Source organism: Papio anubis, chromosome 9 (genome assembly GCF_008728515.1).
Source record: "Papio anubis isolate 15944 chromosome 9, Panubis1.0, whole genome shotgun sequence".
NCBI classification, from domain to species: domain Eukaryota; kingdom Metazoa; phylum Chordata; class Mammalia; order Primates; family Cercopithecidae; genus Papio; species Papio anubis.
The window spans coordinates 31,212,631-31,240,042 of NC_044984.1; the positions used below are offsets into that span (position 1 = coordinate 31,212,631).

Below are 27,412 nucleotides of genomic sequence, written 5' to 3' on the forward strand. Positions count from 1 at the left end.
GTATCTTCCATCCTCCTCATACCTTACCAAGTCTGGTGGAGTAACATATTTAGTAATGATCTTATGGGTAGCGTGGTTGAGGCATGATCACAATTATGATCCGTGTCATATGAATCTGCATGAGGAATCCTTCCAGCTCCTTCTTGATATTCTCCATCCCAGTGTCAAACTTCCGTGGCACGATACCATTACCAACTGTTTCAACAACGATGCCCACACTCTTGGTTTCTAGAGATTATTTCCTTCTGTATATGCGCAAATTATAGCTCCGTTTGCTTTGGGATATGCTAGATACTTATCAATCCGTCAAGCAATTATTATATGTGAACTAGTAAAATGTTAACTAGGAGACACAGAAGTGAACAGGAAATGTTCACTGTAATTGGCTCCTTGGTCTTCAGTCTTCACAATTTTTCAGTCAGATTTGAAAGCTGAATGTAGTTTTCTGAAGGCTTGGAGTATATACTTGTGCTGTTTTAGAAGGTCTCTGAGTTTTTTTGGTGCTCTTGCCTTAGAACTATACTTTAGTCATATTTAATATTGTTTCATTTCCTATTAAATATGACTAAAGTATAGTCATATGACTAAAGTTTTGTAAAACTTGCTGTGTTCTATTTTATTTTTAATAGAGATGGGGTCTCGCTGTGTTGCCCAGGCTGGTCTCAAACTTCTGGCCTTAAGCAGTCCTCCTACCTCAGCCTCCCATGAGTTCTTACTATTTTAAACTTCTGTTGTTAAGAATGTATTCTTGCATATAATTTTTAAATTATCCTTTATTTCCCCTGGGTAGGTACATAACTTTCTGATTATATTCCTTAATTAGCCCAGCAGTGAGAGGTCTGTATTTTCACAGACCTCTCACTGCTGGGCTAATTAAATTTAATCCTCTAAAGATTTTTCCATACATTTCACTCTTCCCTATAGTTTTAGTAAATTGTCCAAATAGTTATATTTGTTTACTATTTAACAGAATTTATTTTTTCCACTTGACCTTCTCTGCAGAAATCTAAGAAAAATTTATAAAGCATTATTATTTTTTCTTTTTTCTTTTCTTTTCTTTTTTGGAGACTCAGTCTCTGTCACTGTGGCTGGAGTTCAGTGGCACAATCTCGGCTCACTGCAACCTCCACCTTCCAAGTTCAAGTGATTCTCCTGCCTCAGCCTCCCAAGTAACTGGGACCACAGATGCATGCCTCCACATCCAGCTAATTTTTTGTATTTTTTTATAGAGACAGGGTCCTGCCATGTTGCTCAGCGTAGTCTCAAACTTCTGGACTAAGTGATCTGCCCGCCTCAGCCTCCCAAAGGGCTGAGATTACAGGCATGAACCACTACGCCCTGGCTGTAAAGTCTATTTTTCAGCATAGTCTGCTTATTTGCCCCAAATGGATATACTTGTTTGTTTGTTTGTTTGATTGTTTGTTTTTGAGACAGAGTCTTGCTCTGTTGCCCAGGCTAGAGTGCAGTGGCGTGATCTCGGCTCACTGCAAGTCACTGCAAGCTCCGCCTCCCGGGTTCATGCCATCCTCCTGCCTCAGCCTCCCAAGTAGCTGGGATTACAGGTGCGTGCCACCACGCCAGGCTAATTTTTTTGTATTTTTAGTAGAGATGGGGTTTCACCATGTTGGCCAGGATGGTCTCAATCTCCTGACCTCGTGATCTGTCCACCTCAGCCTCCCAAAGTGCTGGGATTACAGGTGTGAGCCACCGCACATGGCTTTTTTTTTTTTTTTTTTAATCTTGAGACAGGGTCTTGCTCTATTGCCCAGGCTGGAGTGTTATGGCACCATTATGGCTCACTACAGCCTTGATGTCCTGGGCTTAAATGATGCTCTCACCTTACATTCCCAAGTAGCTGGAACCATAGGTGTGCACGGCCACATCCGGCCAATGTAAAAATAATTGTGTGTGTGTGCATGCTGAGATGGAGTCTCCCTATGTTGCCCAGGCTGGCCTTGAACTCCTGGGCTCAGCATCGTCCCACCTCAGCCTACCAAATTGCTGAGATTACGGGTGTAAGCCATGTGCCCAGCTTGTGTTTGTGTCACTGCAAGACCGGCTTGCAATAAGCTGAGATAGTGCCACTGCACTCCAGCCTGGGTGACAGAGTGAGACTCCGTCTCAAAAAAAAAAAAAAAAAAAGCCAGGCTTGGTGGCTCATGCCTGTAATCCCAGTACTTTGGGAGGCTGATGCAGGTGGATCATGAGGTCAGGAGATCAAGACCATCCTGGCTAACATGGTGAAATCCCTTCTCTACTAAAGATACAAAAATTAGCTGGGCATGGTGGCATGAGCCTGTAGTCCTAGCTACTCAGGAGGCTGAGGCAGAAGAATTGCTTGAACCTGGGAGGCGGAGCTTGCAGTGAGCCGAGATTGCACCACTGCACTTCAGCCTGGGCAACAGAGCGAGACTCCATCTCAAAAAACAAAGAAAAAGAATACTTAAATACTGTATTGGTGTGTAAATTATATCTTTAGTATGTAAGTTAAAAGACAAAAGGCAAAACTCCACCTGTCAAAAAAGATTTTTTAATAGGAGGAGGGGGCAGTGAGTGGAGTAAATAAATGGAGAGACATGCTGTATTCATGAATTGGAAGGCTCAGTATAGTAAAGATCTCAGTTATCCCACATTTATATAAAGGTGTAACACAATTCCTATAAAATCTCTAGCAAGATTTTTGTAGCTAAACACAAGATCATTCTAAAGGTTTACATAGAAAGCAAAGTAGTAGACTGGGTATGGTGGCTCACCCTGTAATCCCAGTGCTTTGGAAGGCCAATGCAGGCAGATAACTTGAGTCCAGGAGTTTGAGACCAGCCTGGGGTAACATGGGGAGACTTTGTTTCTACAAAAATACAAAAGTTAGCCAGGTGTGGTGGCTGTAGTCCCAGCTACTCAGGAGGCTGAAGCAGGAGCATTGCTTGAGCCCAGGAGACTGGCTACAGGGAGCCAAGATTGTGCCATTGTTCTCCAGCCTGGGTGACAGAATGAGACCCTGTCTGCGGGGAGAAAAAGGCAAGGTAACTAGGATAGTAAACAGTTTTGAAAAAGAAAAATGTATGTGGGATCACTCTATTCACTTTTAGGATTTATTATGTCACTACAATCTTCAAGACTGTGATATTGGAAGAGAGATAGACAAATAGAGGAAACAGAATATAGAACCCAGAAATAGACGTGCATAAGTACAGCCAGCTGGTCTTTGACAAAGGTGCAAAAGTATTACAGTTGAGGAAGGATGATCTTTTTAACAAATGGTTATAGAGCAGTTGGATGTCTGTGGACAAAAAAATAAAAATACCTCAGCCCCTACATAAAAATTAGCTCAAAATAGATCATTTATTAAAATGTTAAACATAAAACTGTAATACTTTTTTTTTTTTTTTTTTTTTTGAGACAGAGTCTCACTTTGTCACCAGTCTGATGTGCAGTGGTGCGATCTCGGCTCACTGCAACTCCCTCCTGGGTTCGGAAGTTACCCTCCTGCCTCAACCTTCCGAGTAGCTGGGACTACAGCCTGTGCCACACCCAGCTAATTTTTTGTATTTCAGAGACAGGGAGCCACCATATTGGCCAGGATGGTCGCAGATCTCTTTGACCTCATGATCTGCCCACCTCAGCCTCCCAAAGTGTTAGGATTACAGGCGTGAGCCACTGTGCCCAGCCAAAACTGTAATATTTTCTAAAGTAATACTGTAATACTTTCTAAAGAAAACATAGGAGAAAATCTGATAAAAAGTTCTTAGCCATGACACCAAAAGCATAATCCATCAAAAAAAGTTGATAAATCGAATTTGATTGAAAGGAAAGGCTTTTGCTTTGCAAAAGTCTGTGTTAAAAGGTAGAAAAGACAAGGTTTAACCTGGGAAAAAAACCACTTGGAAACTCTGTAGTTGACAAAACATTCTATCTAGACTATTTAAACAGACCTCAAAACTCAACGGTAAAAAAAAAAATCAATTAATTAGAAAATGGCAAACAACATAATGTCATGTTTCCCCACAAAGGATGTACAGAAGACAAACGAGATAAGCATGTGTGAACACTTATGATAATCATAAGACCTCGCAGTTATACTTCTGGGCATTTATTCCAGAGAAATGAAATGTTAGAGCCACACAAACAAGTTGTACATGAATACCCATACCAGTTTTATTTGTAATAGCCAAAACCTATGAACAATGAAAAATTTTGTTTTTTTGAGTCAGAGTCTTGATCTATCATGCAGGCTGGAGTGCAGTGGTGCGATCTCGGCTCACTGCAACCTCTGCCTCCCGGGTTCAAGCGATTCTCCTGCCTCACCCTCCCAAGTAGCTGCGATTAGAGGGGTGCACCACTATGCACAGCTAATTTTTGTATTTTTATTAGAGACTGTGTTTTACCATGTTGGCCTGGCTGGCCTCAAACTCTGGACCTCAGGTGATCTGCCCGCCTCAGCCTCCCGAAGTGCTGAGATTACAGGCGTGAGCCACCTTTCCCACCAAAATGTTCTTTAATACATGAATAGCTAAACTAACTGTGGTACATCCACACAGTGGAATTCTGTGCAGCAGGACAAAGGAATGTGAGATTGGTACCTGCAAGAACTTGAATGACTGTCAAGGGCATTATGTGGAGTGCAAAAAAGTAATCTCAAAAAGTTGCATACTGTGTGATTCCGTTTATATAAGAAACATTCTGTAAGTGACAAAATGGTAGAGTTGGAGAACAGGTTAGTAGTTGCCAAGTGTTAAGGATACTGGGAAGCAGGGCATTGGGTGTGACTAAAGAGGTAGTTCCAGGGAACTCTGTTGGAATGATTGTCTGTATTTTAACTGTGGTGATGATTACACAAATCTATACAAGTGACAAAGTGGTATAGAACCAAATACATTGTAGCAATGCCAGTGTTCTAGTTTTCATATTGTGTTATGGTCTTACAAGATGTAATGATCAAAGGAAACTGGGTGAATGGTACACTGGACCTCTCTGTCATGTTTTTGCAACTTCCTATGAGTCTGTAAGTATTTCAAAATAAAAAGCTAAAAGATATATCCAGACTTTAGACCTATGCTGTCCACTAGCCACAGATTGCTTTAAAAATAACATCAGCCGCCGGGCGCGGTGGCTCAAGCCTGTAATCCCAGCACTTTGGGAGGCCGAGACGGGCGGATCATGAGGTCAGGAGATCGAGACCATCCTGGCTAACACGGTGAAACCCCGTCTCTACTAAAAAATACAAAAAACTAGCCGGGCGAGGTGGCGGGCGCCTGTAGTCCCAGCTACTCAGGAGGCTGAGGCAGGAGAATGGCGTAAACCCGGGAGGCGGAGCTTGCAGTGAGCTGAGATTCGGCCACTGCACTCCAGCCCGGGCGACAGAGCAAGACTCCGTCTCAAAAAAAAAAAAAAAAAAAAAAAAAATAACATCAGCCAGGTGCGGTGGCTCATGCCTGTAATCCCAGCACTTTGGGAGGCTGAGGCGGGTGGATCACAAGGTCAGGAGTTCGAGACTAGCCTGACCAACATGGTGAAATCCCGTCTCTACTAAAAATACAAAAATTAGCTGGGCGTGGTGGCTTGCACCTGTAATCCTAGCTACTCGGGAGGCTGGGGCAGGAGAATTGCTTGAACCCAGGAGCTGGAGGTTGCAGTGAGCCGAGATCATGCCATTGTACTCCAGCCTGGGTGACAGAGTGAGACTCCATCTCAAAAGCAACAACAACTACAACAGCAAAAACATCAGGCCAGGCGTGGTGGCTCCCGCCTATAATCCCAGCATTTCGGGAGGCCCAGGTGGGCAGATCACTTGAGGTCAGGAGTTCGAGACCAGCCTGGCCAACATGGTGAAACCCTGTCTCTACTAAAAATATATAAATTAGCTGGGTGTGGTGGTGTGCACCTGTAGTCCTAGCTACTTGGGAGGCTAAGGTGGGAGGATCTCTTGAACCTGGGAGGCAGAGGTTTGCAGTGAGCCAAGATCATGCCACTGTACTCCAGCCTGGGTGACAGAGCGAGGCTATCTCAAAAAAAAACAAAAAAAAAAAACAAACAAAACCTAAGTTACTTGAAATAAAAGAATAAAAGTTAATTTCAGTTCCTTGATCACACAAACCATGTTTCAAGTGCTCACGTGGCCACCTTATTATATACCATAATTATAGAACTTTCCATTATTGCATAAAGTTCAATTGGGCAGTCTGCTTTAGATAAAACCCTCTACAGTAGTGCCAGTTGTCACATGTCTTGGTACCTACACATTTCTTAGAGAACAGTCTCAAATTTATAAATCAAAATAATTGTCTATACCAGTAAGATTAAATAGAATAAATAAATTTAACAAGCATTTTTTTAAACAGTGCCATGACTTTCAAGGCCACATTCTATATTTTAATGAACAAAGGAAATGAAGTATTTGCTTCATGTTTGAAATAGGAATAAGGTGTTTTTCCTTATCTGCCAAAGTAGTTGCTGTCTTTTTCCGTAATCACAATATAGCATATTTAGGAGATGGCAAAACAGAGACAGATGGGTAGGGAAAAGAGAAATTCTGGCATGAAAAGTATTTTGAATATCCCATACTTCTTGTTTTCTATTTCTTAGTGACCAGCTTACCAATGGTAGCTTACCATTGCAGAGGAAGTGTGATTTAGCAACCAGACCTTAAACCAAAATTCTATTTCTGGCTCGAAGTGACCTTGAGGAAGTTACAAATGTGTTCTTCTCATTTGTACAGCGAATAAGCAAATTAAGATCAAAGCAACTCTTGCTGAGCGGACTGTAGGACTGCAAGATATGTTACTCTAAAATGATCCCACTATTCCAGATTATATATAAAATGATTTGCTTACAAGTAGATTAAATGCAGAGTTTTCAGGAATTTAGTTATGCAAAGAATCACATGAGGTAGAAAGAGGAACTTTACCAGGCATAAAAATTTTTAAGTTTTGAGTTTGGGGGGAAAATACAAGAAAACGAAAACATATTGTAAAAGTTTTTATTTCATCCCAGGTTGACAAACTTTGGGAGGATAAGCAGACATTCTGCACTTTAGAATCAGGTTTTGAAGTTTAAATAGTTGAGGATTTGCATTCCAGACCTGCCATTTACTATCTGGAAAGTTACTTTCTCAGTTATAGATGATGTGTAGATTTTCTCAGTTTCAACACCTAATAATGACTTTTTGTTGAGGTGGTTATGAGGAGAGCACATAGCAAGTTAAGTATACTGCTATGATTACTGATAATCTTAATTTTATCAAGATACAGAATATAATAGTGGTATTAGGAAAATATGAATAGCTTAGTGTATTCTCTTTTTATGAAGCTTTATTTTTAGCCATGTGATAATTTTTTGTGGGTAGCATACTAATTTTAGCTTGTAACAAATTGGTTAAAATCGCAGTTCCTAGAGCCATTCTGAATTTTAAGTGTGTGTGAGTAAATTGATCAGGATCTCTTGATTTAAAGCCAGTAGGGATAAATCTGTACTTTGTAAAATCTAGAAGGCAGAGAATCTGTGCATAGAACTCAGAAAAACAGCACAATCACACATCTATGAGTGCAATTTTATTTCAGTGTAATCCCTGCAGCAGTTTTCTACGGCTAGATCCATGTAATCTCTGAATGAATAGTGAAAGGTTTAGTCAATTGTAAAGATATATAAAAATCTACAATATACAATGTCAAATTATCAGAAAATATTCCATGTAACTTTTCTTTTTCTTTGCCCTCCAAACTGCCAAAATATTGAAAAAGAGGTCAAGAACAAAAGGCAGCATACTCATGAGGATCCTTCTGGCCCTGGTTCCCAGTAGCAGTGCAGGACACTTCCAGTTTTAGCCCATATGGTCAGTTTGAAGTTTCCCGCAGTACTTTTCTGAACTAGAGAGAGGGAACCAAAAATGCTGACATCCTCATTTGACATCTTCACTCCAGCCTGTGTAAGTGCCAGCGCTTCCTGTATAAAACCTATCCTGACTGTAGAGGACACCTCCAGCCCTCAGCTGACCTGGATGAGGATGATGGCTGGAATTGGTGAGGTTTGGAAAGCATGAGCCCTCAGATGGACACCACCGCAGTATATGAACATGCTGTGTCTTATTCCTATACCTTTCACTTCATAAAGATCAGCTTTTAAAGTTTATGAAAATAACATCCACTGACAGCAAGTGATTGTTGGAGGTAGGTTAGTAGCTCTCAAAAGCACCACTCCGTTGCAGTATTATACTAGATTATGGTGTGTTCGAGAAAGAGTTAATTATTTAGATGTATAATGCCTTGGAAATTACACCAAAGAAGATCTATTGGAAGCTCTGAATTGTACATATCTTGTCTCCCTCATACAGTATGGCTTTATCTTGACTGCCTTATCAGTCTTGGCCTCAATTTTCTTTTTTTTAATAGTTGACTCTTTTTTATTATTATACTTTAACTTCCAGGGTACATGTGCACAACGTGTAGGTTTGTTACATATGTATACATGTGCCATGTTGGTGTGCTGCACCCATTAACTTGTCATTTATGTTAGGTATATCTCCTAATGCTATCCCTCCCCTTTGCCCCCTCCCCACAGTAGGACCCAGTGTGTGATGTTCCCCTTCCTGTATCCAAGTGATCTCATTGTTCAGTTCCAACCTATGACTGAGAACATGCGGTATTTGGTTTTCTGTTCTTGCAAAAGTTTGCTGAGAATGATGGTTTCCAGGTGCATCCATGTCCCTACAAAGAACACGAACTCATCCTTTTTCATGGCTGCATAGTATTCCATGGTATATATGTGCCACATTTTCTTTTTCTTTTTCTTTTTTCCAAGGAGTTTTATTTATTATCCAAAATAAGAAAGTAAAAGAGTATGATTAAGTTCCAAGACTTGTTTAAAAAGTGTCTACTGGAGCTAGACCTGGTGGTGCATGCCTGTAATCCCAGCCACTTCAGATTGGCCTCAATTTTCTTATCCACACAGTGGGAGGATTTCTAAATGGCTTAAGACTTTATGATGTTAGTGTTACTTCTCCAAGTAGTTTCCTCCATGCTTCCACTTGTTGGTTCATAAGCTATATCAGGTATCTGTTTTACTATACCCATCAAAATTTTCTCACATACTCTCAAAATGCTTTAAGGTAATACACAATTTTTAGTTTGTGATTCTTGTAGAAACATAATAATTTTAAGAAGTGATACTACAAAGTTGAACTGAGTCTAGGTATTATGGTTTGATTCTGACTTCAACATTTAAATATTACATGAAAAGGGACACTTGTGTTATTATGTAAATGTTGAATTTACATGGTCATTAATGTTTAGGTGTTTTGAAACATCTGTTGTGTGATAAATTAACTAAAATATCCCTTTTAGGCTAGGTGCGGTCGCTCATGCCTGTAATCCCAGCATTTTCGGAGGCCAAGGCAAGTGGATCTCCTGAGGTCAGGAGTTCAGACCAGCCTGGCCAACGTGGTGAAACCTCACCTTTACTAAAAATACAGAAATTAGCCAGGCATGTGGCGGGCACCTGTAATCCTAGCTACTCTGGAGGCTGAGGCAGGAGAATCGCTTGAACCTGGGAGGTGGAGGTTGCGGGGAGCCGAGATCACACCACTGCACTCCAACCTGGGTGACAGAGGGAGACTCTGTCTAAAAAAAAAAAAAAAAAATTCCCGTTGTATTTTTTAAGAAATGGTGCCTCGCTGTGTCGCCCAGACCGAGGTACAGTGGTATGATCATAGCTCACTATGTAACATCAACCTTCTGGGTTCAAGTGATCCTCCCACCTGTTGAGTAGCTGGGATGACAGGCACGTGCAGTAACACCCAGCTAATTTTTTAAAATTTATTTTTGTAGACATGGGGTCTCACCACGTTGCCTAGGTTGGTCTCTAGTTTCTGGCCTCAAACATAAAACATTCATTTTAATCCATAATTTTAATTTATAGGCATAACAAGGATGAGAAATTTGCCTACTAATCAGTGTCTTCCTCTTTTAAAAACCTGACATGTTTTTGTATAGAAACTACTTGGGATTGCTAAGTAACCCGCATAGCCATTCCTGGAAAAAAATGGAAGGCCCTTTTTTGCTTTTGGGAATATGGAGAGCTTATACACAGTTTCACTATTCAGCATTGCTTGCACTATTTCTTACAATTTTCTGATGTCTGTCAGAAAGAATTCCGAGATCTTTTAAGACCTATTTTTTTTTTTTTTTTTTTTTTTTTTTTTTGAGAGAGTCTCTCTCTGTTGCCCAAGCTGGAGTGCAGTGGCGCGATCTCTGTTCACTGCAAGCTCCGCCTCCCGGGTTCAGGCCATTCTTCTGCCTCAGCCTCCTGAGTAGCTGGACTACAGCACCCGCCACCACGCTCGGCTAATTTTTTTTTTGTATTTTTAGTGGAGACGGGGTTTCACCGTGTTAGTCAGGATGGTCTCGATCTCCTGACCTCGTGATCCGCCCACCTCGGCCCCCCAAAGTGCTGGGATTACAGGCGTGAGCCACCGCGCCCGGCCAAGACCTATTTTTAAAGGGAAGTTTGTTATAAGCCTAAATGCCATAAATGTAATAAAGTCATGTGCATTTGGCGTCATACTTCCTAGTCCACCCCCAGTGTTCTAGAGCTCTCTCACTACATTTTGAAACACCTTCGTGGAATTTTGAAATGCATTACTTGCGTAGTTCCTTGAGGCTGCATCACTGCTAGAAGACTTATGAAACAGAACTCTGTACTTCCCATTAGTTAGTTCTTTATCATGTTGAACACTAGAAGTGTAAGTGTCTAGTGTCTAAATACAGAATGCCTATAGTTTCTACCAATAAATTATGGATCCAAACCCTTGCTCCAGAAGCAGGAAATAGGTTAATCAGAAGATTGCTGGATGTTATGAAAGGAATCTTTTATGGGGGGCTGTGAGTATTGTTTTGCAATTGCCATTTCTGAAATATCTTAGCTTAAAACATTTGGATTTTTTCACTATGCAAAGTATAAAATAAATGAAGTAACTGGTATTTCTCTTTGTTCACTATTAAGTGACAGTAATTTGTACCATTATGGAAAAATTACTGTGGATTTTCTTTAGAGTAATTCAGTGCTGTGGTTTTAGCACAAAGGTGTGTTTTTTCTTATCTTCATGATCCAGGAACAATTACTTGAGGGAATGGCATTTCTCCCTGTGGGTTTGTGGCACAGAGTGTTTCCTGAGAGTAGTGGAAGTAAGTGCAACCACTGTTGACCCTTGTCATCTCAGTCTTTTTTATTATAACCTCTTTCCTTCTACTTTTTTCACTTGTCTTCTATTTCTAATATTTAAGATTTATGCTTTAGCCAGTTTCTTAAAACCTGTGTACCTAATATTCTCTTGGTCATCAATTATTTGAGGATAAGAATTCCCCCTACTGTTAAAACATTAGCAAGGTACATTGGTAATTCTCAGGCTTAAGGATTTCTTGAAATAACATTATCTGATTTATTGGGATCTGAAGCATAGTTGACTCGACTAGATACTTCTATCATTGTGGCTTAAGTGATCTTGTAGTCTTTTATAGTTAACTGAAAAATCATTTTAGGTGGATGTTTTTGTTCAGAGAAACATTTTAAATTTTAAACCAATATTTTTGTTGAGTAGGAAGGAGAAAAAAGTAAATATCCAAGTATCAGCTACTACAACATTTTGAGGTGTTTTTCCTCTTTGTAGCTATTGTTTTGTGAAACTGAGGCTATACTATGTGTGGATTTTGAATTATGCTTCTCCCTCTAACCCCCACCAAATATCATTAAATTATTTCAGGTTACTAAAAATTCTTAGGAAATATCCATTTCAGTTGCTGTACTCTATTCTGTTACAGGGTAGTACCTTAATTAACACATCCACTATTATTAGATATTTAAAATTTTTCTACATTTTGTTTTATAAATAACCGTGAGAAGAACATGAATTTGTAAGATTATCTTGCAAGGTGCCTTTGGTTGGGGGGAGTCTCATTGTAGTTGTATTCTTGATTTTAAGATATCAATAATGGCTTGACCTTAGATTTTTAAGCACTAACATTGAATTAGGATTTTAAACACATGTGTTGGGCATATATTTGTTTAAACTTATGAATATTGCCCTTTTTACACTTTTACTTCTATGTGACAGGTAGCGATGTGCTTACCATTTTAAAATTTATGTTATTATTATTGTTGTTATCATTATTATCATTTTTTAAGAGACATAGTCTCACTCTGTTGCCTAAGCTGGAGTATAGTGGCCTGATCTCAGCTCACTGCAACCTCTGCCTCCTGGGTTTCAGTGATTCTCGTGCCTCAGCCTCCCAAGAATGACAGGTGCATGTCACCATGCCTGGCTAATTTTTGTGTTTTTAGTAGAGATGAGGTTTTGCCATGTCGGCCGGGCTGGTCTTGAACTCCAGACTTCAAGTGATCCGCCCGCCTCGGCCTCCGAAAATGCTGGTATTACAAGCGTGAGCCACCATGCCCAGCCAATTTATATTATTTATTTATAGAAACAAGGTTTTCTCACTATGTTTTCCAGGTCGGACTTGAACTCCTGGGCTCAAGCAGTCCTCCCACCTCAGCCTCCCAATAGCTGGGACTATGGGCAAGTACCATCACACCTGCCTTAGCCACTTTAAAAATGTGGATTCCATTGCTTTTTTCAGAGAGACAAAATGGAGTGGAAGCCAAAGAACTTATTCAGATAGCTGGACCCTTGAGAAAACTAATAGAGGACTTCAACTAAGGCAAGCTTTTCTATGTTCCCAGTCTTATATGAATGAAAACTAGATCCATGCATGGGAGATAAATCAAGCCTGGGCTGTGAAAATGTTGGTAACTGGAAAAACAGAAATTCACAAAGCTTTTGGCCAGTTTTTCTTTGTTTTATTAGGTTATCAATGGCCTTAGATTTTCCCAAATAATTCAGCCACAGGAAAAAAAAAAAAAAAAGAGAGAGAGAGAGAAAAGGCTTTTTGTTTTTTAACATTGTGACATTGTAAAAAGTTTCTGTGTCACAGACTTGCACCAAGATGGTGTACTGAGCTTTCTTGTGGAATGAATAGAACTGAGTTTAGAGTACTTTGAGTTACTTATAAATTCTTAAGTGTGTCTTCTATTTAAAACTTACAGTCATAAAGATAATAATAGAAGAGAAATAGCTAGGGTAATATGATTATACGGTCAGAATTTGGAAGTTTGAAGCCTTATCTTCAAGTAATTTTAGATCAGAAAATTTGAGGGTTTTTTTTTTTTTTAAATTTGACTTCAAGATCTCAGGGGATTTCTTTTTTTATTTGCCCATTCTTTGTGTTCCCTTTGTGAGCTTAGATGGTGTAGTGTAGGCAACAACCTGATTTTTTTTGTTTAAAAATACATTATCTGATTTGTATTAAATCCCAGATATATGTTAATATTAAAAATAAGTTGGCTGAGCACAGTGACTCACGCCTGTAATCCCAGCGCTTTAGAAGGCCAAGATGGGCAGATCATGAGGTCAGGAGTTCGAGACCAGCCTGGCCAACATGCTGAAACACCGTCTCTACTAAAAATACAAAAATTAGCTTGGTGTGGTGGCCCTTGCCTGTAGTCCCAGCTAGTCAGGAGGCTGAGGCAGGAGAATCGCTTGAACCCGGGAGGCGGAGGTTGCAGTAAGCTGAGATAGTGCCACTGCACTCCAGCCTGGGTGACACGGTGAGACTCTGTCTCAAAAAAAAAAAAAAAAAAAAAAACAGTGGGATTTATTACAGAACCTATATTTTATTCTCTATGATAAGTAGTGAGTATATTCATTTGTAAGACTAAAAGTAGACTCAGAGTTAGTCTGAAAACCACACTAATTCTTTTTCCTCCTATATTTGCCTTCATTTTCTTTTCTTTTCTTTTTTTGTATTTCATGCATCTCAGCCTGTCATATGCTTCTCTTCAGCGTATGCCTATAGTGCACATAAGTCTTCTAAGGATCAACTTTGTAACTGAACCAACTGGACTCCTGTCCAGGAGTTTATACCCTTCTTGGCATCTCTCCTGCCCATTTGTTTAATCTTTCCAACTCATTTGATCCTCTGGTATTAGAGCTGACAGCTGCAGTTGCATATGGAGTTCATAAAGTAGCTGAATAATAAAATGTCATGACCCAGTTCTTGTACAGTTTCACTGATGACTAAATCAACAACTCTTTTCATATTCAAGTGGGAATGATCAAACTGTGTAATTTTCTTTGGAAGTTCCCATATATTCAATGAGTAGTTTTACCTCCTATGTCTTTCTGTAGCAGAAATGCTACAGACTTATTTGGCAGGTCAGGTGGAACATTATCTTGATTTTACAGTTATCTTGATTTTACGAGAGGAAAGTTTGTGTATAAAAGGGGTTGATGAGTGATTCTGAGTGATATTGTATCTGCGAACTCCTTGTATTATTGCTTATTGAGCACCTATTAGACACGGTGGTTTGTGTTATATACACATTATTCCTGATCCTGAGAACAATCTTATAAGATAGGTGATAAGACCCTATTTTTCGTGTGGAGAAAGCAAGCTCAATGAGGTTATTTTATTTATATTGAAAAAAATCAAGACTTTGGCCTATTAAAAACATTTTTTTGTCTTGTTGAGTTGTCCGAGTTCTTCATGTATTCTGTATGTCAGAGATACGAGCTAAACGTGTTTTTCTCCTCTAAGGCTTTCTTTTTCATACTTGGTATCCTTTGAACAGTTCCAGTCTTTTCCTTTACCATTAGGTCTCTGTGTCCTGTTTTAAAAACTTTGCCTACCTGAAGGTCATAAAGGTATTTTCCTATAGTATTTCCAGAAGCTTTACTGTTTTACCTTTCACATTTAGGTCTATGGCTCATCTGTAATTGATCTGCATGAATGATGAGAGGTAGGAATCAAGATTCATTTTTTTGCCCCATTTGGAGTGACTATCCTTTGCCCACTATATTTTAGTGGCAACTTTGTAATCTCTACAGTTTTGACTAAAAATTCTGACATTTGACATTTCCAGAATCTAAACTATCTCAGATGCTTTTTGTAGTTTTTCTTAAATTGTCTCAGGCATAGACTATGTTTTCTATTTTATCTAGTATAGTATAGTGAGATAAAATAGAAAATATATATTGTAGGAAAAGAGATTTTTATCAGTCTTTTTTTTTTTTTTTTTTGAGACAGCCTTGCTCTGTCACCCAGGGTGGAGTGCAGTGCTGGGATCTCGGCTCACTGCATCCTCCACCTCCCAGGTTCAAGCGATTATCCTGCCTCAGCCTCCCGAGTAGTTGGGACTGCAGGTACCTGCCACCACACCCGGCTAATTTTTGTATTTTCAGTAGAGACAGGGTTTCACCATATTGGCCAGGCTGGTCTTGAACTCCTGACCTTGTGATCCACCTGCTTCGGCCTCCCAAAGTGCTGGGATTACAGGCATGAGCCACCACGCCTGGCCTTATCAGTCTTTTTTAATGGGATGGCAGCAGCTGGGATGTATACATTCCTGCAGGGAAAGAGAAGGAAATGGCTTCACATTGCTAGGTGGAAGCAGTATGTGTGTTTCTGGGTATAATCTTCCTAGCTGCACTTTTCCCATAAATTTCTTTCTACTAAAAATCATGAAAGTTTGGATTATAGTTCCTTTCACAGGAGTAAAAGCAAGTATCAGAGGAGTCATCCATTCAAAACAGAGTTCTTCAACTGCAGTATCTGATGTGTTCTGTGTGTGCGCTGGGGTGTCTTTTCAGTCAGTCTACACACGGTTCACCCGACTGGAGACCTTTTACCCTGCCTGATTTGTTTTGTTTTACTCACTCTTTTCAATGACCAATTTGATTTTTAAGTAAGCACTGAGGCAAAGACTTCCATGAAAGACTTTTGGTTTTGGCTGGTACGAAGAGTAATGGATGCTGGAATACCTTCTGCCAGTTAAAAAATAAAAATAAAAAAAGAACAAACTATAAAATTGGAAAGATATATAGGCATTATAGGAACATATTAGAAACAAATTATGAAGATGTAAGCTTCCACCTTAAGGAAATAATTAAACTCTAAGTAGAGAGAGAAAAGTCGAATAGCCCTACATGTACTAAAGAAAATGAATTTGCAATTTAAGATCTTCTAGTAAATAATGCCATAGTGCTGCCAGTCCAGGAACCGCACTTTGAGAATCATTGTCTTAGGCTTCTGAGGTCTATAAGCCTCTTTTAATTGTCTGTGTGTGGTATAACATTCTTGGTAAATGTTTGTTGAATAGAATTGAGAGCATGACATGGTACCAGGTACAGAAAGTCCCATCCCTTGAAACACCTAATAATTTTTTTTAACCTTTTTTCCTTGGTAAGGAACTTTTGTCCTTCTCTCTAATGCATTTCAGAAAATGTATGTTCCTGCTGATATGGTAAAGGTTTCATTTCTTATGTTTGTGAAACTATATCTGAATAAGAATGCCTCAGGGTTTCCTTGGTACATATACATCGTATACGTCACTATAGCCCATCATGAACATTGTGAGCTATAATGTTCCTAGGTATGCTACTTTAACTGAAAATCTTAAATCCTGTTTTATAAGTTAAACCAAAAGTAACACTGATCCTCTTTCTAGCAATGGCAATTTGTTATTTTGGTCTAGGGGCAGTGGAAGTGTAGACTGGATTATGTCTCTGCATGTTTTTGCCATTTCTCTGGCATTACAGTTCCTTCAGATACTGCGTTGTCCATTTTTAAAAGAAAAGAACCAAATTATAGCATCCCAATTGCTTGTTAACATTCATGAGTTTTATCCAGCATGAATCACTATTCAGCTGATGGTTGAAAATTTTCTAAAGTGAACAGCACTTTGGAGACTATTAAAAGCCTTTTTAGAAAGATAGTGACTCTGGACAATGAATTAGCTTAACTTGCAGGAGGAAACTGTACATCAGCTGAGAGGTCTTCTTTGAATCAGGTGGCAAGCCTTCTTGGGCAGAGTGTTTATTTAAAGAAACTTGAAATGAATGTATTGACATTTATTGGGCTGTTACAGAAATTAGGTTCATAAATAGTGCCAACCTCTATGAAATAAAAGTTAATTAAGTGGCTTAATTACACATCAAAGTCTCCTTTTAACCGCAACTACCTGACATGATTGAGAAAATACGAAGCAGACTCTTCGGTCGAAATCATTTCGTAAAATTTGTTACAGAGCACAATATTCAGAAAAACCCTAATTCTGATATGTGTCACACAATACCTTTCAGAAATGCACCAAAATGCTGATTGTGATTATGTCTACACAGTGGTTTTATAGTGGATTTTAATTTCTTCTTTTTATCAAAACAATTGATGTTAGTTGCAACTCATATTTTAAATATACTTACAAATATGTTCCACAGAGTGTGTCTTTGAAATTGCTATAGTTTATGATAAAAGTGTTAGAGCAGGATGTACAATATGCTGCTTTATAAACATAATACATTTGTGATATATTCATGTGTAGAGGTATATGAATGTATACCAAAATGATAGGAAAAGGTATCATTGGGAGTTACCTCTAGATGATGGGAAATAAGCTATGTTGGTTATATTTTTGGTTATTTCTCTTATAATTTTTAAAATAAAACCTTAATTCCTGGTTCACAAAGTTTTTTAAAAAGCAGTTGCAGCAAGCATGGGAATCAGTATTTCTTCTAGCTTTAGCAAAGGTGAAAAGCTGGTGCTGTGCCACCTCGGACAGCCTTGCCTTCCAGGAACAGACAGTGAAGGTGGAACAGACTCTAAGAGAATGTAGTTGGATGCTTATGGACTGGGCAGCTATTATGGACACCCAGGCCTGCTGACTCTATTTCAGTTTTCAAGGTGAAAACTCTGGTCTGAGCACATTGCACCCGGTTGGGATTTAGATGACTGCCAGATTTAGGTCACGAGATGTCTGGGTCACAGCCAGGAAGGTAGAAATCTAGCATCAAAGTCACTGGGCACTCAGCGTCCAGCTACCTGGCAATATAGCAGAGAAATAGGGAGATATGGAAAAAGGAGTTTTTGTTTTGCTTTGTTTTCCTTAGTTTTTTAAATGTTTCACTTGATTTCCAGTTTTGTTAAGAATGGACTTCTCTTTCAAGTTTCCTCAAAAAGCATGGAGAAAGTCAGTGACCTCTGCAGGGTCCTCATTGTCTCCCAGGCTGTCACACCGCTTTCCTTTGAGCCCTACTCTGTTGTCCTGGAGAAGGTGTGGTAATCTGATGAGCCAGGGTTATTAGTCCTGGGACATAGGCTTCCTGTCTGGCAGCTCATCAGGACTAGAAAGCATTCTTGCTGCTTGACCTGCTTCAGACACTTGTCACCCACCTCCACTCCATTAGCTCAGATGTGTCAGTGACCCAGGTCCACGGTTACCTCCTGAATAACCAACAGTGATGCCGCCCAGGCTTAGCATTACCTTCATGCCCAGCCGTTTTTTATTTGTTCCTTCAACAAAGATTTAATGAGCACCTACTGCGTGCCAGACACTGGAGATTTCTTGGTAAACAAGACAAAGCCCCCTGTCTGTATGGATTTTACCTTTTAGGGTAGGAGCCAGAAATTAAAGCAAGGGAAAAAGAAATGTTCAGTATAATGTTGGGCAGTGATACCTTAAACAACAAGCAAGGCATTGGAATAGATAGAAAGTACAGAGGTGGGAATAGTACTCCTATTTTTGATAGGGTGGTGGGGAAGGAAACACCTGAGGAAGTGGCATTCAGCAGATTTGAATGAAGTGTATTGAAGAAACAAGAGGAAGATCTGGATGAAAATGTCTTAGGTAGAGGGAACTGCAAATGTAAAGGGTCTGAGGCAGGAATGAGCTTTGGTAGTCAAACTTCATCAGGGAAGTGTTTTTTAAGAGTTGGTCTAGCTATGTTGCCCAGGCTGGAGTGCAGTGGTGTGATCAATGCAGCTTCAAATTCCTGTGCTCAAGCAATCCTCCCGCCTCAACCTTGCGAGTAGCTAGGACTACAGGTGTATGCCACCACACCTGGCTAACTTTTTTGTTGTTGTTGTTGTTGAGATGGAGTCTCGCTCTGTCGCCCAGGCTGGAGTGCTGTGGCTGGATCTCAGCTCACTGCAAACTCCGCCTCCCGGGTTCACGCCATTCTCCTGCCTCAGCCTCCTGAGTAGCTGGGACTACAGGCGCCCGCCACCTCGCCCGGCTAGTTTTTTGTATTTTTTTTAGTAGAGACGGGGTTTCGCTGTGTTCGCCAGGATGGTCTCGATCTCCTGACCTTGTGATCCGCCCGTCTCGGCCTCCCAAAGCTGGCTAACTTTTTTATTTTGTTTTTGTAGAGATGAGATCTCGCTATGTTGTCCAGGCTAGTCTTGAACTCCTGGGCTCGTGATCCTCCCTCCTTGGCCTCCCAGAGGTGCTGGGATTTTGCAAAGAAGTGTTAAAATACCTACACAACTGTTCATTGGACCAATTTGTGAGGGATGGTGAAGTCTTTTACCCACCTCCAGCCATATAATCAGTAAAATATTATTTAGTTTGCTTTCTTATTTACAGAGATTAAGAGCTTGTAGCCATTCAGTCGGATTCCATGTCTAAACTGATAACTTTATATTTTAACAATGAATTGCTGTGCAGTAATATCTAAACACATTTACTGGTGATATCTGTTTTTATGAACATCTGTTCAGTGAACATTTATTGATCTTACCCGATTTATTAGATGTGATGGAGGAGAGAGCAGGACACAGAGTTGCTGATGAAAGAAGTGTTCAGAATCCTGGAGAACCAGGAGAGTTGGTTATGAGAAGGCCAGGGAGGAAAGGTCAAGAAAGAGGGCGTGGTTGGCACCCAAGAGGGTCCAGGATGCGAGAACTGAACCCGACCTATGGGTTTGGAGCTGAGATGTCACTGCTGGCCTTGCTGGGAGCAGTGTCAGTTGAGTGCTGGGTCAGATAGATGTGGCTGAGGAGTGACTAAGAGGTGAGAAGTGACTAGACCTCCCACCCTTTTGATAAGCATAGAAAAGCAAGAAAGGAATGAGCTTAGACAGCTTGACAGTAATATGAATGGGGCCAAGAGGTTTTTTTCGTAAGAGACGTCTGTGTTGTTGTTTTTTCACGATAGGAAGTCAATTGTTTGACATTCTGTCTTCACAGAATAGAGTCCCCCCACCCCCCACTTTTAAACCTGCTTAATACTTCTTACAGCTGCATAGTTTTCCAGATATTCAAAGAGGTTTCACCTACATGATCTCATTGATCTTCCTGACAGGATGGTACCAAATATTATGCCTGTTTATTTCTGAAATGAAAGCCTCAAAGCTTAGAGATTGTAGCTTAGAAATCACCCTGCTAACAAGTTGTTTTGTTACATACTCTACCTAGCCCAGAGTTCGTGAACCTATATTCACAGCATTAACCAATCATGATTTGCCCCATATTTAACTGGTTATGCCTTGGTTATCTTAGAAAAGAACCCAGAGCATTTATGAAATAAAACTTGCAGGGCGATTAAGAAGCTTTTCAGGGCTGGGCCCAGTGGCTCACGCCTGTAATCCCAGCACTTTGGGAGGCCGAGGCAGGCGGATCACAAGGTCAGGAGATCTAGACCATCCTGGCTAACACGGCGAAACCCCGTCTCTACTAAAAAATACAAAAAATTAGCCGGGCATGGTGGCGGGCACCTGTAGTCCCAGCTACTTGGGAGGCTGAGGCAGGAGAGTGGCGTGAACCCGGGAGGCAGAGCTTGCAGTGAGGCGAGATTGCACCACTGCACTCCAGCCTGGGCGACAGAGCCAGACTCTGTCTCAAAAAAAAAAAAGAAAAAGAAAAAGAAAAAGCTTTTCAGAACCCCCTCCACCACCTCCTTCCAGATCCTCCGGCACACACACATTGATCTCACCCGCCTTGCATATCACTGCTGCATATCTGTTTGTGTGCATGCATGTGCGCACACACACACTCCGCCTACCCTGCATACATACCCTTGCTGCATACAAAACCTCAAATTCAGTTATCTTCAAATGTCATAATTAGATACACCTCAGTCCTAGTCTCAAGGGACGCTTGGCCACCCTCGCTTTTCTTTTTTTTTGAGACGGAGTCTCGCTCTGTCGCCCAGGCTGGAGTGCAGTGGCGCGATCTCGGCTCACTGCAAGCTCCGCCTCCCGAGTTCACGCCATTCTCCTGCCTCAGCCGCCCGAGTAGCTGGGACTACAGGCGCCCGCCACCGTGCCCAGCTAATTTTTTGTATTTTTTAGTAGAGACGGGGTTTCACCGTGTTATCCAGGATGGCCTCGATCTCCTGACCTCGTGATCCGCCCGCCTCGGCCTCCCAAAGTGTTGGGATTACAGGCGTGAGCCACCGCGCCCGACCACCCTCGCTTTTCAATACTTTATTCTTTCTGGGATTTGGGCTTGGGGTAGAAAAGTAAAGTTAGGATTGATTTTAAAAGATCAGATGAGAGGTCATAAATAAATCCCTGGTATCAACAATAAACATTCAAGTGATCATTACATTTTTGCTGAATTTGCTTTCTCTCTTCAAAAATGCAACCCTGTAGAACTTGAGTGAAACAGTTTTTGTTTAAGTTTGAACCTAAAGCCATAGTTGTTTGCATGCTTTGGTCCTTTAGGATATTTTTTGAGCAGCAAGGATTAACCATTCAGCATTGGGTTTTATCAGAACAAAGCTTGAATTATACTTTTTATTCTGGCCTGATCTCAGCCCTAAAATATGAAGCGAAGGTTCATAATGTTGGTAATTTATTAGCTTTTACAGAATGTCTGTGTGATATATCTTTGCTGTTTACCTGGTGCTATACATCTATTTTATCTTGTTAGCTCCTCTCCCCAACCCCCTACAACAAAAGTTAAATGTCTTTATTTCTCATACATATCAAAAACTCATCAAGAAAAAGGGGTAACGTATGCTTTTATGTCTGTGGAGTTTAGAATGGAACTTTGCATATTATTAGAAGCCTCATTTATAGAACGTTCTTTATTATTAGCCCTTTTTCTGTTTTACACTCCATACATATTTTAGATTTGTTAATGTAATTAATACATCTATATATGTTATACATATGTCTTACATATATCCTTGTAGAGTCTTCATTTTCATGTATTTCAGAAATTTTCTTAAGGAAAGAAGAATTAAAATATCTAGATTTCAATTATCTATGAATCACTTTTTGAAAAAAAATGTGGATAAGAATTAAGAGTGTGGAAGGCAGGGCCTAGGTGCTTGTGTAATTTCCTCCCACCTTTGTTTTAGAATCAATATTAAGGATTTGGAAGGATAGGGAATATTACTATAATGAAGACAGTAACAAACAATCTAATGATGTAAAGAACTAAATCTCATTATTCTTATTTGACTAAGCCACATTATCTTTCAAACTTTAATTAAAAATATCCCTCGGGCATTGGTAGATCTGGGTGAGTTTTTTGATGGTTGGACATGAATAGAAAAGGGCTAGAAATATAAGACCTCCTCACATAGACTTTCCTAGTCAATGTTGGTTGTTTTTTTGGCAGTGTATACTTGGGCAAGTCCTGGAACAACAAGTACTTCTCTGAAATGCTAACCACATGAGAGGAATGAAAGGCTTGAGCAGGAGGTATTGCTCCCACTAAAAAAGTTTCTATCAAATTAGGCTTTAGATTCTTAACCTTAACCCCTTGCAAACTGGGCAGAAAAGTTCGATTTATTAATATTTCAATGTGTTTTATCTTCCTTATAAAGTACTCTGTACCATGCAAATACATTTTTGCTCTAAGTCACTTTTATGACATGAATTATAAAAACCCCATTAAATTAAAACAAAACAAACTCATAGAATATTCACCAAAAATGCAAAATTATTGGTAATATATAGAAAATATCTAAGGAGATGCCACCTCTTTATAGATACTGTATTTTGTGGTTTCAATATCTGTAATTGGTTAGCTCTGCTGTTTAGGCTTTTTGGGTTCATTGATATGTTTGATCCCCAATTAGGATAGGTAATTTGAGTGTTTCATAGTCACAGGCAACACTAACAATATCTGGTCAATTCATAATATAAACTGTTTGTCAAGAAGGAGTCTCAGCAAGAATGGAAAGAGAACATGGAAAGACAAGTAAAACCAGTAGCAGAGCTCGTGGCATTTTTACTGAAAGTACACCCTAAATTGCATGTCATTGTGCAGGTACAATTGCCATTTCAACTGGTACTTGAGCAATACCTCCTGCTCAAGCCTTTCAGTCATACCACATGTAAGGGTAGTATGCAGAAGTATGTTATTTTAAATTTTAATATGCGATTTCCTTCTGGAAAATAAATGTTTCTTGTCTTTGCTGCTTCAAGCTTTTTTCTTCTTCTCGACTCAGTAAGACTCTCCTCTAACGTTTATTCTCATTATTTTAGAGCTGAAGAGAACTTTGGAGATGGTCTAAGCCAGCGTCCTCCTTTTGTGACTGAATTGCACAGGAGCAGACAGAGTAAATGTCTTGCCTGTGTCGTAGGGCTGGCTAAACAGGAACTGGAGTCTGGGTTTCTGAATTTGTAATTAGGGAGTTGTAGTTGGACTCCCTAATTATAGAGGCTAAGGGCTTAAACACATAACTCCCAAAATTATGTGCCTAGGTACTTTGGGTATCACTGCCAACTCACAGGAGTGCTGTCTGCAGGGTATTTAAAAATTTCAAGGGAAAAACAACAACATCTATCAAATACTGTGCAAACTCCTACCTCTAGATAGTTCCCTTTTAAAAAATATTTGATTGCAATATATTTCTTTTGATAGTGGCATATTTTGCGGAGTCGAGGGTTTGGTGGGTACCATGATAACAAGCTGGTGAAAATCAACTTGGGAGAGGAAATGAGGTTTGCGATGTTTAATAGGATCCTATGGTATGAGAGGTTGGCAGGGTACATCCACATCCCATTAGTAAGTAGTAGGAGTGATTTAGGAATAGAATAAAAGTGCGATTTTTTTTCTTCAAATTATTATTTGTTATATTCTCAAATGTTGCTAAGTTGCTAAGTCAAAGGTAGTTATTCGTTTTTTGTTTGTTTGTCTGTTTGTTTGTTTTCAGACAGAATCTCTGTCGCCCAGGCTGGAGTGCAGTGATGTGATCTCGGCTTACTGCCACCTCTGCCTCCTGGGTTCAAGTGATTCTCCTACCTCAGCCTCCCAGGTAGTTGGGACCACAGGCATGCACCACCATGCCCAGCTAATTTTTGTATTTTTAGTAGAGACAGGGTTTCACCATGTTGGTCAGGCTGGTCTCGAACTCCTTACCTCGTGACCTGCCCACCTTGGCCTCCCAAAGTGCTGGGATTACAGGCGTGAGACACTGTGCCCAGCAGTTATTAGTTTTTTTGTACCAAACAACTTAATCAGTGGAACTCTTAGTAATTGCTCCTGCCCCGGGTCACTGTGCAGAAGTTACTGAGATGCTCTGATTTGAAAAGTTTGGGAACCTCTGATTTCCTGGGTAAAGCCTCTTACAAAAGGAAAGAGAAAGGAGGAGTAAGGGCAAATGGAATTAGGCATATTCAGCCACGAAGGGAAATGGAAAAATGCTCCCGAGATTATTCCATCTCTGCCTAGCTGGCACAATGGCTGCAACAGCAGATATTCAAGGCAAAGTTGCCGCCTGCCCAGTATTTGAGAAAGATAAATTATCAGGCTCCTGCTTCCAACGCCTTTTTATCTTAAGAACCTTTATGGAGATTGTTGGCTGTTGGTCACATGCCCTACACTTAGGTTTCAGGCCCTATAATTAGATTCCGGGCAGTGTGGTTTGAGGGGGATACTATAATGATGATAATACCAGAACACTTGGAGGTGAACTTGGAGCTCCAGAGGACGTTACTATTCCTTACTCACCTTTCATAGATCTGCCTTTATTTTTCCTTTCTGAGTCATTTTTTCCCATGGCATCAATTCTCTAAAAACTGTGTGCCAATTCTTTTTAGTTTTTTTATTGTCTCACTTGTTTGTAGATCTTCCCAAGAACATGGTGGAGTGAACATTAAAAAATACGTATAGGAGGAGTAAATATATTTTTAGAAGATTATAAAATTATAATTTGACGTTAAACATTTTGGAAACTGGAGAAGAAAAATAAGTTCAATATTTCTTCCTCACAGGTACTCTGAAAATTTTGAAGCCTAGGTAAGCCTGGCCTTTTGTTGCTAAGATTCTCTTCTCTGCTCGGCAAGAATCCTGTAATCCCAACACTTTGGGAGGCCGAGGCAGGTAGATAGCTTGAGCTCAAGAGTTCGAGACCAGACCGGCCAGCATGGCGAAACTCCGTCTGTACTAAAAATACAGAAAAATTAACTGGGTGTGGTGGCATGTGCCTGTAGTCCCAACTACTTGAGAGGCTGAGGCAGGAAGATCAGTTGAGCCTGGAACGTTGAGGCTGCAGTGAGCCAAGATTGTGCCATTGTACTTCAGCATGGGTGACAAAGTAAGAGCCTGTCTCCAAAAAATATATATATATTTTTTATATCATTGCAAATGCATAGTGTTTATTCGTAGTGGGTATTCAGTTTTGTATTCTGTTTTTCCTCCCACTTCTGGGAGGTGGTGTAGCGTAGTGACTTAGATTCAAGCTTTGGTCTCAGACAAATGAGGTTCTCGTTGCAACGGTGAGACCAAAGGCAAAGAGCTTAAATTCTGAATCTCAGTTCTATACCTAAAACATGAAGATAATAATCCCTACTTCATAGGCCCTGTGAGGTTTATATAAAATATTTGTAAAGTGTTTATTATAGTGTCTAGCACATACTAGGGACCAGTAAACAGTACTTGTTAATATAAACATTTCCCCTTTGCCACATAGTCTTTCTGATCTTATTTTATTTTATTTTATTTTGAGACGAAGTCTTGCTCTGTCACTCAGGTGGTGGAGTGCAGTGGCGCGATCTCGGCTCATTGCAACCTCTGCCTCCCGGGTTCAAGAGATTCTCCTGCCTCAGCCTCCCAAGTAGCAGGGACTACAGGTGCCCGTCACCACACCTGGCTAATTTTTTGTATTTTTAGTAGAGACAGGATTTCACGTGTTAGCCAAGATGGTCTCGAGATCCTGACCTTGTGATCCGCCTGCCTTGACCTCCCAAAGTGCTGGGATTACAGGCGTGAGCCACCGTGCCTGGCCATGACCATATTTTAATAACTGCATAATAGTGTGTCAGTTGTGTATACATTAATATTTGCATCACCATTCTTCTAATTCTGGATTCTTAGGTACCTCTAAATTTGCACTAGAATTTTAAAACAGTCTTTAGTCATTCATCAGATTTACTAAATTCACACTGTGTACAAGGACCTTGGCTTGCTGTTAACAAATGGTTCACAGTGGCACTGTCCCTGGCCTTGAGGTGCTCACAGTCTGAAGAAGAGATGTGTACAAATAACTGTGCCCTGTGGTAAACACCATCAGTGTCCAACTTACTGAGAAAGTGTAGAGGAGAGAACAAAAATGTCAGACTCTGCCTGGAGAGCTCAGGGAAGTCAGGAGGGATTGTAGGAGATAAGTGAGTTAATGTGGGTGGGGTCAGGTTATCAAGGACTTTTTAAGCCATCATACAGATTGGGACTTCTATTCCCATTAAAATGGGAAAGCCAGTTTTATGAAGAGAATTGACCTTATCTCAATGGTATTTTAGCCTGTAGGGTACAAGATGGGGGCAGAGAGTCTAATTAGGAAGTTAAGGGATCCAGGTGAGAGATGGTGTGGCCTACACCAAGGGGGAATGGTGGAGGTGTAAGAAGTGGCTGAATTTGAAGAAATACCCAGGACACGAGGGGACAGATGGATATAAAATGTCAGAGAGGAGTGAAGGATGGCCTCCCAGGCTGAGTGACTTGAGTGACTAGAAGGATAGAGTTGCCATTTCCAAACACAAGGAAGGATACAGGAGGACCAGATTTGAAGATTAAATGGGGAATTGGGTTTTGGAATGTTATATTTGAGATGCCTTTTTTTTTTTTTTTTTTTTTTAAAGAGACGGAGTCTCACTCTGTCGCCCAGGCTGGAGTGCAGTGGCACTATCTCAGCTCACTGCAACCTCTGCCTCCTGGTTTCAAGCAATTCTCCTGTCACAGCCTCCTGAGTAGCTGGGATTACAGGCACGTACCACCAATGCCCGGCTAATTTTTGTATTTTTAGTAGAGATGGGGTTTCACCATATTGATTACGCTGGTCTCTCTATCCGCCTCGGCCTCCCAAAGTGCTGGGATTACAGGCGTGAGCCACTGCACCCGGACTTGAGATGCTTATTAAACATCCAAGTCCAGGATGTTCAATAGGTAGTCAGAAGTAAGAGTGTGGAATTCACAGGGAGAGAGGTTTGTCCTGGAGTCATATATTTGGGAAGTATTAATGTATTCATGGTATTTATAAGATGTTTTAAAAACGTGGTACAGTTACTTCACCCATCATTATTACTATTACAACTCATGTAGAATTTTCTTTCATATTTTTATGTTTTATTTATTTATTTATT

At 40.2% G+C, this 27,412-nt stretch overlaps 1 protein-coding gene and 1 long non-coding RNA gene across 3 annotated transcripts in view; both read left to right on the forward strand.

Moving 5' to 3' along the window:
- FGD4 (FYVE, RhoGEF and PH domain containing 4) overlaps window positions 1–27,412 on the forward strand; it is a 259,423-nt gene that overhangs the window by 81,313 nt on the left and 150,698 nt on the right. Inside the window, exon 1 of one of the 2 annotated variants that reach the window (XM_009180497.4) lies at window positions 10,436–10,871. The exons of the other annotated variant lie outside the window; for it this stretch is intronic. Within the exon in view, the coding sequence (XP_009178761.1) occupies window positions 10,862–10,871 (10 nt within the window). The 5' untranslated portion in view covers window positions 10,436–10,861. Of the gene's footprint in view, window positions 1–10,435; window positions 10,872–27,412 lie in introns of those variants that run through there. 2 annotated transcript variants of the gene reach the window in all.
- LOC116268856 lies at window positions 10,878–12,969 on the forward strand. The gene is made up of 2 exons (XR_004176037.1): window positions 10,878–11,174; window positions 12,624–12,969. It is a non-coding gene; the product is annotated as an uncharacterized LOC116268856 (long non-coding RNA).